Source organism: Chrysochloris asiatica, unplaced genomic scaffold, assembly GCF_000296735.1.
Source record: "Chrysochloris asiatica unplaced genomic scaffold, ChrAsi1.0 scaffold00313, whole genome shotgun sequence".
Lineage (NCBI taxonomy): Eukaryota > Metazoa > Chordata > Mammalia > Afrosoricida > Chrysochloridae > Chrysochloris > Chrysochloris asiatica.
Genome location: NW_006408831.1, coordinates 2,354,749 through 2,372,959, shown reverse-complemented (window position 1 = coordinate 2,372,959; position 18,211 = coordinate 2,354,749). Strand labels below are relative to the sequence as shown.

At 40.5% G+C, this 18,211-nt stretch overlaps 1 protein-coding gene across 1 annotated transcript in view; it reads right to left on the bottom strand.

Moving 5' to 3' along the window:
• ARSB (arylsulfatase B) overlaps window positions 1-18,211 on the bottom strand; it is a 256,033-nt gene that overhangs the window by 114,613 nt on the left and 123,209 nt on the right. The window contains exon 11 of the mRNA XM_006875191.1: window positions 6,791-7,034. Coding sequence (XP_006875253.1) covers window positions 6,791-7,034 — 244 coding nt within the window. The remainder of the gene's footprint in view (window positions 1-6,790; window positions 7,035-18,211) is intronic.

The following is an 18,211-nucleotide window of genomic DNA, read 5'->3' as shown; positions in this document are numbered from 1 at the left end:
ATGACTCGAATGGAGTAAAGATTTCGGAACTTTCATTTGCTAATGGGCACAAGTCAAAATGATGAGAAACAACTGCAAACATCCATTAATAACTGGACTATGGAATATATTAAGCACGGATCTAGGAAAATTGGAAGTTGTCAAAAATTAAATAAAACACGTAAACATCAATATCCTAGACAACTGTGAGCTCAAATGGGCTCATATTACTCATTTTGAATTTGACAATCACATGGTTTACTATGCCAGAATGACAAATTGAAGAGGAATGACATTGCATTCATCATCAAAAAGAACTTTTCAAGATCTATCTTAAAATATAATGTTGTCTGTGAAGGGATTATATCCATATGCCTACAAGGAAAATCAGTTAATACCACTATTACTCAAATTTAGAAAGCTAGTGATGATGACATTGAAGAATTCTACCAACTTCTCCAGTCTGAAATTGATTATACATGCAATCAAGATGTATTAAGAATTACTGGCAACAGAATGCAAAAGTTAGAAACAACAAGGAAGGGTCAGTGGTTGGAAAATATGACCTTGGTTACAGAAGTGATGCTGAAGATCACATGACAGAATTTTGCAAGACCAATGACTTCTTCACTGCAAATACCTTTTTTAAGCAACATGAAATATGATTAGACACATGGACCTCACCAGATGGAATACACAGAAATCAAATTGACTACATCTGTGGAAAGAGATGGTGGGAAAGCTGCATTATTGGTATTGTTACATGCCATCGAGTCGGTACCTACTAATATTGAACTTATGCAAAACACAATGAAACATTGCCAGGTCCTATGCCAACCCCACAGTTGTTGCTATGCTTGAATACATTGCTGCTGCCACTGTGCCAATACATCTCATTGTATGTCATCCGTTTTCTGCTGAACCTCCACTTTACCAAGCATGAAGTCCTCCTGATAATATGTCCAAAATATGAGAGACAAAGTATGGCCACCATGGAATCTAAGCGACATTCTGGCTGTACGTCCTCCAACACAGATTTGTTTGTTCTTTTGGTGACTCATGGTACTTTAATATTTTCCTTCAATACCATAACTCAAATGCATCAATTCTTCTATGGTCTTCTTTATTCACTGTCCAACTTTCACATGCATATGAGGCTACTGAAAAATACCACGACTACGGTTAGGCATACTTTAGTCCTTAAACTGTTATCTTTGATCATGAACACTTTAAAGAATCTTGTGCAGCAGATTTGTCTAATGTATTACATCATTTGATTTATTGACTGCTGCTTCCATGAGTGTTGTTGTTCTGAGAAAAGACTTTGACAACTTGAATCTTTTATAAATTTATCTTGATGTTATTTATTGGTCCAGTAATGAGGATTTTTGTTTCCTTTACATTGAAGTGCAACTCATACCAATGGCTGTGGTCTTTGGTCTACATCTATAAGTATTTTAAGCCCTTTTCACTTTCAGCAAGTGTGTATCATCAGCATATCTCAGGTTGTTAATGAGTTTTCCTCCAATCCTGATGCCACATTCATCTTCATATAATCTGGCTTCTTAGATTATTTGCTCAGTATACAGATTAAATAAGTATGATGAAAGAATACGACCATGGTGCACGTCTTTCCTAATTTTAAACCATTCAGTGTCCCTTGTTCTATTTGAAAACTGCCTCTTGGTCTATGTATAGGTTCCTCATGAGCGCAATGAAATGTTCTGGAATATTCATTCTCCACAACGTTGTCTATAGCTTACCATGATCCACACAGTCAAAAGCCTTTGTGTAGTCAATAAAGCACAAGTAAACATCTTTCTAGTATTCAATGTTTTCAGCCAAGATCCATCTGACATCAACAATGGTATTCCTCTTTCACACTTGCTCATCTTAATCCAGCTTGAACTTCTGGCAGTTTCCTATCACTGTTCTGTTATAGCTGTTTTTTGAATTAAGAAAAACCTCAACAATAGTGAGGTTGGCCCAGGATCAGGCAGTATTTCGCTCTGCTGTGCATAAGGTCGCTATGAGTTGGTACTGATTCCATGGCACCTAACAACAACAATATCACTAACGAAAACAAAGCCAGGGGCAGCCTGTGGAACAGATAATCAATTGCACATATGCAAGTTCAGGATGAAGTTGAAGAAAATTAAAGTCAGTACAGGAAAGCCAAAATGTGACCTTGAAAATATCTCACCTGAATTTAGGGATCATGTCAAAAACAGATTTAATGCACTGAACTATAAAGATCAAAAACCAGATTTGTAGGATGACATCAAGAACATCATACAGAGAACAAACAAGATGGTGGATCAGATAGAAGTTCAGTGAGGAGCTCCGTCAGCAAGAACACTGAATACCGGACCAAGCAGGCTCAGGGTATGGTGCCAGAACTCTGAACCACATATAAAGGAATATTTAGAAGGTTGGAAGGCTTATAGTTAGGGGATTTTGTAGCAGAAGCTAGAAATCCATTGCTTTCTAATTCAAGATGCTCAGCTGCTCCCAGAGCCCCATCTTAGGAGAGAACAAGCAGGGGAAGGATCAGAGCAGCTCGGATACCTGACAGAACTGCGGAGATAAAGGTGTGGACATTCTTTTCTTTTTTTTTTTTAATCTGTTCATTGGTCTCTCACTGCCTGTGCACCTCCATTCTGGTGACTAGAGCAGGTACCTGAGCAAGTGGACACCCCGCCCCCACCCCCAGAGGGTTCTACTGTGCATGCGCACAGATCTCAAAATTCAAAGTGACAGTGTCCACTTAAAACCAAATGGCAGTGTAAAATGGCCACAGCCGGCCCTGAACTGTTTATCACTAGGAAAAAGGCCTGAACAGGGATTGTAAGTGTGACAGGCAGACTAAAAAGGAAGTAGGCCGAAACGAAATCCTGAGTTAAGTCACAACGACCAACAGTGGCATCTTGAAATTTCTCAGGAAGAAGAGTGAAAAGGGAAGCCCATCTCCTGATCACATCTACCTGGAGGCACTCAAGAAAGCATAAAAAATACCAAAATATACACCCATCTAAGTATTAAAGCCACGGATAATTCCTGAATATGCCCCAAAATAGAAACAGATGACCATATCAGCACACGTCCAGAAACGAGATAAAGTGATTGAGGCAAATGAGCTGGAAGTAAACCTACACTCCACTCCATACTAGAAGATGGGCAGACTTTGGAAATTCCTGAGAAGGAATTCAGAAAAATGGTTATAAAATGTATCAAAACACTATACACTGGAGTTGAGGAAAATAAGGAAGAAGTTAGGAAAGCATTACAGGAACAATCAAATAAGACAGACACAGCATTGGAAACAATTCAAAATCACAGAAAGAGGCCCAAAAGATTAATAATAGGATATCAGAAATGGACAACACACTAAAAGGGCAAAGGACTAGAACTGAAGAGATGGAAGCCAGAACTAGTGCTCTGGATGATATATCTCTCAACACTACTAGATAGAAAAGCAACACAAAAAAGGATTAAAAAATCTGAAGAAGCTCTAAGATTCATGTTGGATAACATGAAGAGGAATAACTTAAGAATTATTGGCATTCTGGAACAGGAACAATCACACAAGTCCACATAGGAGATAGTTGAAGACATGCTGGAATAAAATTTCCCTAACATCCCGAAAAGCAAAAAGATAAGCATTCAAGAAGCTCAACGAACCCCAGGAAGGATAGATGCTAAAAGTAAATCACCAAAACATAATAATCAAGTTCTACAAAATCAAAGGTAAGGACAGAATCCTGAAAGCAGCTAGGGAAAAGAGAAGTGTAACATACAGAGCCAAGCAAATCAGATTAAGCTTGGATTTCTCAACAGAAACCATGCAAGCAAGATGGCAATGGGAAGACATATATAAAACCCTGAAAGACAAAAAAAACCTGCCAACCAAGAATCCTCACTCAGCAAAGCTGTCAATCAAATATGACAGTATAATAAAACATTCCAGAATAAACAGAAGCTAAGAGATTTTGCCAAAGCCACTCCTGCTATGAAAAATATCCTAAAGGAAGTTCTGTGGACTAAGAATCAACAAGAACAGACAACAACGAGAGAATGACGTACGTGGCAGCATCACCCTGAACTCAAACGACAAATGGAAAAGTCAAGAACAGAGGATCTGGGAGGTCAGTCTATGATCAAAACAATTACAATGTGAAAGAAGGTAAACACAGAGGAACAGAAATCCAGGTGGTGAGAAGGTCTGGTAGATGACAGGATAAAATAGACTGTCTTAAATTGAGGGAAGAATTAATGGAATATAACATAACCACAACAGTGGGGTAGGGGTGGGGAGTTTAGTTCGGGTGTTGGGGAGGGCAATACAAGAAGGGGTAGGAAGAACAAGATTGATAGGGGAACACTAAGACAGGCTTGCATGGGCTAAGTGGGACAGAGGTAAATAGTGATACATGCTCAACCTTGGAACAACAGGGTCTGTGATACAGGGATTGAGGCATAGTTTGAAGCAGGGATATAATGTTAAGATGCTTGACTGTCTTATGAACATTGGTTTCCCAATGTGGTAAAAAATGCTGAAAATAAAAAATAAAATAGGACAAAATATTTATAGTATGTGTGGTTTGGGTGATTATTTTCTGTAGTTTCCAAATGATCTATAATGAGTATATATCACTACTACTAATATTAAGGAAAATATAAAAAAGTAAAAATAGAGCAACTGCTGAACACATGTGAATATGTCAAGTTTTTATTGTGGATGTTGGTATTGTTAATTGCCATTGAGTCAGTTCTGACTCATAGCAACCCTCTATAGGGTTTCTGAAGGAGCTCTGGTAGCGTAGTGGCTATGAGTTGGGTTGCTAATCTCAAGGTCAGCTGTTTGAAACTACCATTGGTTCCATGGGAGAAAGATGAGACTTTCTGTTCCTGTAAAGATTTATAGCCTTGCAGAGATGATGACGTGGAGAGATGGAATGGCTGGGGACTCTAGACCCAGAGAGGAAGAGCGGCTGTGTGCTGACGACCGAGGTGCAGGCTTGTGGGGTATACCCGTTGGCTGTTTGATGGTGCATAACGGGGATTGTAACCATGCCAATGAAACAATATACAATAGGATGAATGTAAAGCCAATGCTCTCCCATGTAAACTATTACATAATTCACAATAAAAACTTTTTTAAAAAAAGTATGTGCTCTTAAGTTTACTATACAGGCTGGTCACAGGATGGTGACTGGAACACTTAATTGTGCTCATGAGGAACCTGTACATGGACTAAGAGGCAGTTGTTCAAACAGAACATGGGAATAATGAGTGTTTTAAAATTAAGAAAAGTGTGTGACAGGGTTGTATTCTTTCACCATACTTATTCAACCTGTAGGCTGAGCAAATAATCCGAGAAGCTGGGTTCTATGAAGAAGAACATGGCATCAGGATTGGAGGAAGACTCATTAACAACCTGCAATATGCAGATGATACAACTTAACTTGCTGAAAGTGAAGAGGACTTAAAAATATTTACTGATGAAGATTAAATACCACAGCCTTCGGTATGGATTACATCTCAATGTCAAGAAAGCAAAAATCCTCACCACTGGACCAATAAACAACATTCTTATCAATGGAGAAAAGATTGAAGTTGTCAAGGACTTCATTCTTCTTGGATCAACTATCAACACTCAAAGAAGCAGCTGTCAGGAAATCAAACGACGTATTGCATTAGGCAAATCTGCTGCACAAGACCTTTTTAAAGTGTTGAAGAGCAAAGATGTTAGCTTGAGGACTAAGGTTTACCTGACCCAAGCCATGGTAATCCATATCAAAGGCTGTGGTCTTTTGATTACATTGTTCTGTTGTACATAGGTTTGCTATGAGTACTGACTTGATGCACCTAACAATAACAGCTTAAAAAGAAATGATGTTTTCAATCTGATAAACCTGGAACTCTGAATTACAAAATAATTTACACAGGCTGGGCTATAAAATCAATCAAATCAGCTATTCTGTTTGGTTTGTAGGTGAGGAGCATAACTTCCCTTCTCTTATCCCCTTTGGATGAGATTTCCAGAGAGGAACCAACAGGCTAGCTGGTGCTGAGAAGACAGGAAGCCCAGCTGAATGCTTCTTCCACCCATTCCTAACCTAACAGAAAGTTTTAAATTTTAAAAGCTTTCAAGCTTTCTTAGCGTAAAATAACTGTATGCAAAACTTACTATTTATTTGCTGATGTTGAAGTTTACTGACGACAGAAAAATTTAGATGTAAAACATTAGAAATTCTGTACCCTATATGAAAAATACTATACCCTATATGAGAGGGCTTCAAAAAGTGTATGGACAAATGGAATCAAAAGATAATGGAATTTTCCATCAACTTTCTGAAGTCTCTGAGTACCTTCAGCAATTGGAAATGATTGAATTATGGTATATCTGGTTGTTAAATACTGTCTTTCTGTGCCAGCTCTCTTCCTTTGCCCTCTGTTCCATTTTTGTAGTATGCATCAGGGCAGAGCCTCTAGTGCCCTATAGAAAGCAATCCACACCACAGCCTACTTCTCAGCGCAGCTGCTCCACTCTCAAGGGCATTCACAATTTAGCCGACCATTGATAGAGGGTGAGAGGCTGAGAACAATCTTGCTCTTTATGTGAGAATCATGGGCCCACAATCGAAAATGTAGAGGTAAACAATATATATTATAATATTTATAGGGCATTTGCTTTTAAAAAATATATATCAATTAAACATAAATCTATCATTCTGCCTCAGTCAAGTCAACCTGTTCTTGGGGTTTCAATCCTTGGAAGGAGGAAGAGAGAAAGAGGTGATTCAGGTACCTGATGGTTTTCCACACGTCGAAGCCATCCAGAGGCTTGGTGCCATTTGTGTGTCCTCCCGCCAGCTTCACCAGAGTCGGCAGCCAGTCAGAAATGTGGATGAGCTCCCGGTTCTTTATACCCTTCTGCTTCAGCAAGGGGCTTGCCACGAAGCCCACTCCTCGAATGCCGCCTTCCCACAGGGTCCATTTTCTTCCTCGAAGAGGCCAGTTATTGCCCCCAGCCAAAGTCTGCCCTCCGTTATCTGAAACACAGTTAGGTATTGGCATAAGGACAGTGGTAATCATTGCATACAGTTCAGAACAGAAGACTTCTGTGTACGTTGTTATCATATGGTGTTTGAAAAAGAAAACTCTTTCTCATCCTCTCCCATCTCAAATATCCTTCTTCTTTCACTCCACACTACCCTCCTACCTGTCATTGAATCTACCCAAACTCATAGCAACTCCATGTGCTTTACAGTAGAACTGCTCCACAAGGATTTCAGAAACTGGTTTTTTAATAAAGTATAATATCAGGTCTTCTGAGGCATCTCTGGGTAGGCTTGACCCTCCAATCTTTTAGTTAGCAGCCAAGTGTGTGTGCCATTCAGAGACTCCACTCTATGAATAAGAATGTTTCCTGAGTGTAATGGTTTGGGATAGACCCAGTTTTCAATGCTCATGTGTGACTTTCCATGTAAGTTGGGCCCACCCACCCATCCTTCTTACATTTAGTGACTTAAAGCTCCTGAGAAGTGGAGACTGTTGACCAGTTTGTTTTGTTTTTCCTTTTGGAATTTTTTTGTTTTTTTTTTTTACCATTTAAGCTGGTAACTGAATTAGCATTCTACTCCCTGGTGATCTTTTCTTAATTGTGAAAGTTGAAGATTTATCTAGTGGGCTAAATGTTTCTGTACACAAAGCAGTCAGCAGGAAAACTAATCGGGAGAAAAATTCCTCTCGACAGCATGGCAAGTTAAAGCTTCTTCATGTGCAATGCCAGGAAAGAGGTTTCACTTCCAAGACAACACAGGGAATAGAAATCTTGGTGAAGGACCAGTAAAAGTTACAAGAGTGACTGAAATCAGTATCTCACCAACCAGGCAAGTGTGCAAAATAAACAGTGAGATATATACATAGACACAGAATCCTGGTGTGGCATGATAGGATAAGCACTGGACTGCTTAACACAAGGTCAGTGACTCAAACCCACCAGTTGCTTTTCAGGAACCTCATACAGAGTTGTTATGAGTCAGAAATGACTCAATGACACTTAACAATAAAAGATATATATACATACACATAACTACAAATATATATATATACATATACATAACTACAAATATATATATACATACACATAACTACAAATATATATATACATACACATAACTACAAATATATATATATATAAAATATAGCGTAGTGGTTACGAATCGGTCTGAGAGCCGCAAGGTCAGCAGTTGAAACTACCAGCTGTTCCGCGGGAGAAAGATGAGGCTTTCTGCTCCGGTAAAGATTTACAACCTCGGAAACCCTGTACAGGGTCACTATGAGTCGGAACCGACTCCACGGCACATAACAACTACAACAACAATCCTGTTAAGTACCGTCGAGCCAGTTCTGACTTATTGTGACCCTGTATATGGTTCCCAAGGAGTGGCTGGAGAGTTTGAACCACCGACCTTGTAGTTCAAACTGACCTTGAGGTCCAGTGCTTTATCCCACAATGCCACAACACTTATTTGCATATGTAATGCACTTCAATGGGAAAAAGAAAAACAAATACTACTATACAAATGAACCACATGAGGGCAGTGTGCTGGACCTGTGTTATAGTATGTTGAATATAAAAATCTACTACAGAAATCAGAGACCTACCAAAGCCATAGGACACTACATTTGTGAAGCACCTACTATGTGCCAGGCGGAGTCCTCAGATGGAGCAAATGTTTAACACAGAGCTTTGAATCAGTTCATTCCAGTTGATTCCCCTGCTGAGAATTCCAATTCCCAGTAGCTCTGGTAGCATAGTGGTTATGAGTTGGCTGCTAACCTCAAGGTCAGCAGTTTCAAACTACCAGCTACCCCATAGGAGAAAGACAAGGCTTTCAGCTCCCATAAAGTTCTACAGCCTCGGGCAACCCTATACAGGGTCACTATGAGTCAGAACTAACTCCGTAGCACCCAACCACCAGCACCCAAGATCTACTGAATCAGGTGTTTCTACAGTTCAATACAAACTATACATAAGAATCACCTGGAAATCTACAAGGGGACTTCAAAAAGTTTGTGAAAAATGAAATGAAAAGATAACGGATTTTTCTGTGAAGTTTTTAAAGCCTTCTTGTATACGAATCACCTGGGGATCTTGTTAAACTATAAATTCTGATCCACTAGATCAGAGATGGAAAGGCAAATGGTCAGCAGGGGGTCAGACTAGAATGAACCTATTTAAAGCCTTGAATCAATGCACTCAGATCTTGTGAAAACTCAGCCACTGAAGACCCGAGGGGGCACAGTTCTACTAGGACACACATGAAGCACCATGATCTGGAGTCGATGGGATGGATGGCAACTGTTTCTGTTTTGTATGCACCAGGCACCATTTTGTACTCACAGAATCGAGTCTGACGGATGCAGAATAGGCCTGACTAGCTGCTCACTAGCTGGGTTACCAGATTCAATATGTTTGCCTCCGTTTCCTCTTCTTTAATGTGGCAATAGTCATTCCTACCTCATATGTTAAGGAGCTCTGGTAGCGTAATGGTTACGAGTTGGAGTCCTGGTATGGCGCTGTGGGTTAATGTGCCAGACTGCAAAGCCGTCTGAACTGCAAGGTTGGAGGTTCAAGCTTACCAACTGCTCCTTGGAAACCCTACACAGGGTCGCTCTGGGTCAGAACTGACTCAATAGCACTTAACAACAACAGCAACCACCTCATATGTTATGGGGAGAATTAAATGACGTCACTTAAAAACACTGCTGGGCAGGGTGCTTTGGGATAATCTAGGTGGTGATGGTATTTGTGGACAGTCCAGTTGGTTCCGACTCATAGCGACCCTGTATAGAGTTTCTGAGGCTATGAATCTTTATAGGAACAGAAAATCTCATCTCTCTCCTAATCTCTCTCCCATATGGATGGTTGGTGGATTCAAACTTCTGGGCTTGAAGTTAGCAACTCAACGCGTTACCCATTATGCTACCAGAACTCCTTGGTACAACCTAAGTGCTCAATAAATACCAGGACTCCAACTATTATAACCCTTAGGGAACTCTGGTAGCGTAGTGGGTTACACATTGGGCTTCTTGGTCAGCAGTACGAATCTACCAGCCACTCTGCAGTAGTAAGATGAGGCTTTCTGATCCAGTAAATATTTACAGCCTCAGAAACCCTATATAGGATCACTATGAGTCAGAACCAAACTCCACAGCATAAAACCACCAACACCATTATAATTGCTGTTGTTTTTAAGTTTTAAACTAACCCAAATAGTCTAGTATTGTACCCTCTTACTGCTAAAACAAAGAAAATAAACAACAAAACACATTAACAAGATTCTAAAAGACCAGCTAGTAATTGGTAAAGTTAGGATTCAAACAAGGTCTGTGTGGCAATCCCCTGCAGATCCAGTCATAGAGTACCATGCTCCTGGCGACCCCTTATGGATGTGGTTTTGTATTTCTATGTCACAGAAACTTTATATTTCTATGTCACAGAATACTGTAGACCGCTGGTCAATCTCAGCAAAGTGTACACTCTTCCCAAGACCCTGCAGAAGGAGTTATTTTAAGGTGATGATCATTCCCTTAGAGAAGCCTCTATCTCTGGTGGCTAAGAAATTCTAAGTCTCCACCACCAATGAGGTGCCTGACCAAGCTCTTAACATACCAGGTCCTCATTTGCTTAAAGAAACAGAGAGAAGAATCTTGAGTGAGATTAGATGAAGGAAACAATTCCTTGATACACGTGGTCTAGTTGACAGTCAATTTCATCATCTATATCAAAGGCTTGAAGGAGCTCTGGTAGCGTAGTGGTTATGAATCGGGCTGTGAACCTTAATGTCAGCGGTTTGAAACTACCAGCTGCTCCGTGGGAGAAAGATGAGGCTTTCTACTCCCATAAAGATTTACACCCTCAGAAACCCTGTACAGGGTCGCTATGGGTCGGAACCGACTCGACGGCACTTAACAACAACAACAACATATCAAAGGCTTACAAGAATCTGTCTTCAAACCTTGGCACATTTCTTCTTAGAAAAACTCAAGGCTCAAAAATTCACCCATACTACTTTATTGAATGGAGTCCTGGTGTGGCGCTGTGGGTTAATGCGCCAGACTGCAAAGCTGTTTGAACTGCAAGGTCGGTAGTTCAAGCTCACCAGCTGCTCCTTGGAAACCTTATACAGGGTTGCTATGGGTCGGAACTGACTCAACAGCACTTAACAACAACAACAACTTTATTGAATACACATTCAATTCTACACACAAGCTGTATATTCAAAACCATCAGGGGGCCCCATCTCCAGTAGAGGGAAGTTCCTCCATGTGCTCTGTTCATAGAGTACCAGTCACCCATAATTTACGTATCACATGTAACAGCGGAATGTTTTAACCAATGTGCCACCCGGACTTCTTCTCTTTCAATAAAATACTCTAATTACTTAACTGTTGTTGTTGTTAGGTGCCATCGAGTCAGTACGGACTCACAGAGACCATATGCACAACAGAACAAACCACTGCCTGGTCCTGGGCCAACCTCACAATTGTTGCCACCCTTGACTGACACTTTGACTGACACTTTGCCAATCCATCTCACTAGGGGTCTTCCTCTTTTTCTCTGACCCTCCACCTTACCAAACATGCTATCTTTCTCCAGCAACTGGTCCCTCCTGACAATACGTCCAAAGTATGAGAGATAAAGTATAGCCATCCTGGCCTCCAAGGAGCACTCTGGCTCCACTTCTTACAACATAGATCTATTGGTTCTTTTGGCAGCCCATAGAACTTTCAATATTCTCCTCCAACACCATAACTTGAAAGCATCAATTCTTCTATGATCTTCCTTATTCCCTGTCCAACTTTTGCATGCATATGAGGTTATTGAAAATGCCATGGCTTGGGTCAGGCACACCTTAGTCATCAAGCTGACATTTTTGCTCTTCAACACTTTAAAAAGATCTTGTGCAGCAGATTTGCCTAATGCAATACGTCGTTTAATTTCTTGATTGCTGCTTCCATGAGTGTTGATGATTGACCTAAGAAGAATGAAGTACTTGACAACTTCAATCTTTTCTCCGTTGATAAGAATGTTGTTTATTGGTCCAGTGGTGAGGATTTCTGTTTTCTTTACATTGAGATGCAATCCATACAGAAGGCTGTGCTCTTTGATCTTCATCAGTATTTTAAGTCCTCTTCACTTTCAGCAAGCAAGGTTGTATCATCTGCATATCGCAGGTTGTTCAAGAGTCTGTTGTTGTTGTTAAGTGCTGTCGAGTCGATGCCAACTCATATTGATCCTGTACAGGGTTTCCGAGGCTGTAAATCTTTACAGGAGCAGAAAGCCTCATCTTTCTCCTGCGGAACAGCTGGTAGTTTAGAACTGCTGACCTTGCAGTTTGCAGCCCGATTCGTAACCACTACGTTACCAGAGCCTGTACACAAGCACAAATAAAGCACACTCTCCCCATAATGGCTGAGACAGGCACTACTACTTCATTTGTGCTCAGTGCTCACAGAACATGCCTGGATCTCACGTTGTCTTCTTTATAAATAGATAAGCTCCTTTGAGATACTATATATCATACCTTTCACATTTTGATATTTATTTGCTAGTGTTCAATAGAAACAAGTGTTCCATATTGGACAATGATGTTGGTGAAAGTCAGAGAAGAGATGAAGGGGATAAAGGTGACGAGGATTTGAATCTGATTCTAGGAGCAGCTTTTCAGTTATGATTCAGAAGTGAAAATGTTCTGGGCTATCAAGAGAATTTGGCTGCTGCTGATCCTGTAGGAGCTAGAAGGTGTTTCTATACACTGTTAGTGGGGAAGCGCTGACGGCATGAGTGTGACTGTTTTTGGCATTAGCTCAGCTGTGATGTTTTTGTCATTAGTAATGATACGTGTTTCTATCATTAGTTAACAATGTGGTTCCCTCTCCAAGAGTAGTCCAGGGAGAAAGATCTGGCAGTTGACACACCTGCCATGTGTCCTCCCTGTAACAGAGCCGACCATAGACGCAGCAGACAGTTCACTTTACTGGACTTGAACTGCCGCATGTGGCATCTAGCGGATGCCAGTGTAGGGTCACAGCATTGGAGCAGACTCCATCGAGTCAGGCTTTGAGTTGGGTGCATGTGTGAAAAAGTAGAGGGCTGTTCATCTTTTCTAGTTGCAGTCTCCTAGGTATTTCAAAGAGTTTGTCTTAAAGCTGATCAGATTTGTGGCAAAAATGAACCACGCTCATTTGAAACAAGGGCGAAAAGGGAGTCTCATGTGTTGCTCACTTAAGTCTGATATAAATTAAAGAAAACAAAATCAATAGTACCACAGTTCCAATGTGTTTCTTCTCATTTTCCCTCCTAATTTTCTTTTTGGCAACAGTTAATCTTTTTTCTTCTTGTTAAGAATTCATTTTCAAGAGAAAATTTTATTTCATTTCCTGACTGACTTATGAAAAAAGTTCTAAATCAAAATAAGATGACTCAAACCAGTAAAGGAAGTTATGGACGGTTTTGTGTTTTTTTCTTGGTTTTGTGTTTTTTTCTTGTCTTTTCAGGGAAACAGTTTTTCAGCAATGTCTTGGCAGAAGCAAAACCTAATTATAAAACCTTTGCTGTCTAGAAACGGAATGTCAAAATAAAATGAATGTTGTCATATACAGATTGTAAATCTCACTCTATTATTCATTATTGAGCAAAAATAACTGTCAAAAAGTCATGGAAAAACATTGGTTAGCCAAAGATCTGAGCAAAAGCATTAAACATACGACAATAAAGCCTCATCCCTATCCAGCTGATAAAAATTAGGTGAAACCATGACAACAAGACTAGGTTTTAGGACTACTCCCCAAACAATTTAAAGTTGTGGCTTGACTTTGGAAGGTTGCCCTAAACCATCATCTCTACCTCCCTGGCCTGGTGGGTCCTTTATGTGCTTACCCAGACTAGGGGATCCTGGGAGGAAAAGCAAGACTCCAACAGCCCTGCACCAGGGCCTGGACTTCCCTGAACAGGGTCACAATGCGACTTTGACAGATGATTAGACAACATGATTCAAAGACAGAAACCTCAATGTCCATAAAAGGTGCCTAGTCTTGTGGATGGTTGATTTCTTTTTTTTTTTTAATTGCTAAAATGCAAAAATATCTCTTGAAGGGCTAATGCATGTATTAATGGTCATCTAATAGATTAGATAAGGGGCTCTGGTAGTGTAGTGATTACAAATTGGGCTGCTAACCTCAAGGTCAACAGTTCGAAACTACCAGCTGTTCTGTGGGAGAAAGGTGAGGCTTTCTGCTCCCGTAAAGATTTACAGCCTTGGAAACCCTGTACAGGGTCGTTATGAGTTGGCACCGACTCCACAGCACATAACAACAACAACAATGGATTAGATATATCCAATTGGTTCCTACAAAAAGATTCTGGAACAAACAAACCAGTAACACCAGTTGCTGTCAGAATTGGCTGTGACTCATGGTGAGACCATGTGTGTCAGAGTAGAACCAACTTCAGTGGCTTTTTCAAAAGTAGATCACCAGGTGGTTCTTCCCAAGTGTCTCTGGGTAGACTTGAACCTCTAACATTTTTGATCAGCAGCCTTAACCATTAACCTCAGGACTCTTTGGAAAAAGTATGGAGAAGAAGTCACAAAAAACAACAAAGAGGCTAACAGTACTAAATTAATTTGATTACTTCATAGTTTTTCTGAGCCTTGTTCCAGCCATGCCATGATCTTGACTTTTAGAGATACTGGTGAGGGGAACTACTGGGAGGCTGAGGATTTAAGCAGATAAACCCCATAAATATCAGAGTTATTTATCCAATCTGTCACCTAGCCAATTACATTGATGTGAATAGGGTTTGTTCTTGGTACTCACTTGCCTCTTTAACAAATCTTTCTGGATGCTCATGTAACAGAATAATCTACCTCTGGGCAAATGTCAGGAAAAAAGACACACAAGGTTCCCCTGCCCCTGCCATGGTAGACAGTGACTGGGGTGGGGGAGGACACCACCAGTGTGTGTAAGGGGGTGGAGTGACAGAGGCCCCTCAGAAAAGTCGAAACCAGAATGTTGGACCAGTGTCAGTTACATGACCATCAGTGAGCACAGCTCAGGAAGATGCAGCAGGAGGTTCAAGGGCCTTATTCAACCACATATCAGATTGTGGGTTATTCTGCATCAAGACTGGTTTCTAATTAAATATTAACTTTTCACTTAAGAACTCTCAGTTGACAATATGAAAAACTTGAGCTAAATGATTTTGTTTTGCCACAGAGTCTGTTCTGACTCATAGCGACCCTGTATAGGGTTTCCAAAGAGTGGCTGGTGGGTTTCAACCACTGATCTTTCAATTAGCAGTGTGGTGCTTATCCTACAGCATCATACCAGGACTCCAGATGAATGATTACTTTCGTTGTTGTTGTTAAGTGCCCTGAAGTCCATTCCAACTCATAACGACCCATATAGGGTTTCCAAGGAGCAGCTGGTGAGTTTGAATGGCCAACCTTACAATTCAAACCAATTTTGTGGTCCATTCCACAAAGAACTCTGGTAGCACAGTGGTTACAAATCAGGCTGCTAACCTCAGGGTTCAGCAGTTCGAAACTACCACCTTTTCCATCGGAGAAAGAAAAGACTTTCTGCTCCCATAAAGATTTATAGCCTCGGAAACCCTATGCAGCGTTGCTATGAGTTGGAAATGACTCAACAGCACTTAAAAACAACAACAACAATTTATTCTACAGTGCCACACTGGAACTCCAGAATGATTACTCTTGTTGTAGTTACATGCCATCAAGACTGTTGCGACTCATAACAAACCTGAATAAGGTTTCCAAGATGTAACTGTGGATTTGAACTGCTGACCTTGTTTAAACCAATCTTGCAGTCCAGTGCTTCTTGTTGTTGTGGTTAGTTGCCATTGAGCTGGAATTGACTCATAGTGACCCAATGTACAACAAAATGAAACACTGTCTTGCACCAACCTCACAATCATTACTACATTTGAGCCCATTGCTGCTGCCACTACACCAATCCATCTAGTTGGGAGTCTTACTCTTTATCTCCAACCTTCTACTTTATCCAACATAATACCCTTCTCCAGGTAAGGGTCCCTTCTGACAATATGTGCAAAGTATGAGAGATGAAGTCTGGCCATCCTGTCTTCCAAGGAGCATTCTGGCTGTACTTCTTTCAACACAGACTGGTTTGTTCCTTTGGCAGTCCCTGGTATTTTTAATAGTCTCTGCTAACACCGTAACTCAAATGCATCAATTCTTCTACAGTCTTTCTTATTTACTGTCCAACTTTCACATGCACATGAGGTTATTGAAAATACTATGGCTTGGATCAGGGACCTTAGTCCTCAAACTGACATCTTTGCTCTTCAACACCACAATGGTCGTGTGCAGCAGATTTGCCTACTGCACTTAAGATTTGATTCTTAACTGCAGCTTCCATGAGTGTTGATGGTGGATCTGAGAAATTGACAACTTCAGTCTTTTCTCCATTTATATGGATGTTGTTTATTGATCCAGTAGTGAGGATTTCTGTTTTCTTTACACTGAGGTGCAACCCATACCAAAGGCTGTGGTCCCTGATCTTCACTGGTTAAGTATTTTAAGTACTCTTTGCTTTCAGCAAACATGTATCATCTGCATATTGCAGGTTGCTAAAGAGTCTTCCTCCAATCCTGATGCCATGTTTTACTTCATGTAATCCAGCTTCTTGTATTATTTGCTCAGCATACAAATTGACTAAATATGGTAAAAGAATATAACCCTAGCACATACCTTTCCTAATTTTAAACCATTTGGTGTTCCCTTGTTCTGTTCGAACAACTGCCTACTGATCTATGCATGGGTTTTTTATGAACACAATTAAATGTTCTGGAATACTCTCATTCTTTGCAATCTTTTCCATAATTTATCATGATCCACACAATCAAAAGCCTTTGTGTAGTCAATAAAGCACAGGTAAACCAGTTTCTGGTAGTCTCTGCTTTGGGCCAAGATTCATCTTACGTCAACAATTATATTCCTCATCCTAAGTCCTTTTCTGAATCCAGCTTGAACCTCTGCAAGTTTTTGGTCAATGCATAGTTGTAGCAGTTTTTGTATTATCTTTTATTTGCATGTGATATTAATGACTTTCACATTCTGTTGAGTCACCTCTCTTTGGAATGGGCACAAATATATATCTCCTCCTCTCAGTTACCTAGGTAGCTGTCTTCCAAGTTTCTTGGAGTAGACAAGTGAGTGCCTCCAATGCTGCATCAGTTTGTTGAAAGATTTCAATGTGTATTCCATCAATTCCTAGTGCCTTATTCTTTGCCAGTGCCCTCAATGCACCTTGGACTTCTTTCTTCAGTATCATTGGCTCTTGATTATATACTACCTCTTGAAAGGGTTCAACATCTACCATTTCTGTTTGGTTTGGTGATTCTGTGTTTTCCTTCTATCTTCGTTTGATACATTCTGCATCATTCAGTATTCTGTCCATAAAATTCTTCAGTATTTCAACTTGAGGTTTGAATTCTTTTTTCAATTCCCTCAACTTGAGGAATGCTGAGCGTGTTCATCCCTCCTGGTTTCCTAACTCCAGGTCTTTTCATATGTTGTCAGGTGCCATCGAGTAGGAACCGACTCATAGCGACCCTATGCACAGCAGAATGAAACAGTGTCCGATCCTTGGCCAACCTCACTACCGTTGCCACACTTGATGCCATCAATGATGCCACCAGGCCAATCCATCTTGTCGGGGGTCTTGCTCTTTTTCTCTGAACCTCAACCTTACCCAGCATGACATTCTTCTCCAGCGACTGTTTCCTCCTGACAATATGTCCAAAGTATGAGAGACTAAGTTTAGCCATTGGCCTCCAAGGAGCACTCTGGCTGCACTTTTTTCAAAACAGATCTATTGGTTCTTTTGGCAGTCCATGGCACTTTCAGTATCCTCCACCAACAACACAATTCAAAGGCATCAATTCTTCTTCGATCTTCCTTATTTACTGTTCAGCTTTCGTATCCATATGAAGTTATTGAAAATACCATAACTTGGGTCAGGCGCACCTTAGTCCTCAAGGTGACATCTTTGTTCTTCATCACATTATAAAGTTCCTGTGCAGCAGATTTCCTTAATGCAATACATCGTCTGATCTCTTGACTGCTGCTTCCGTGAATGTTGATAGTTGATCCAAGAAGAATGAAGTCCTTGA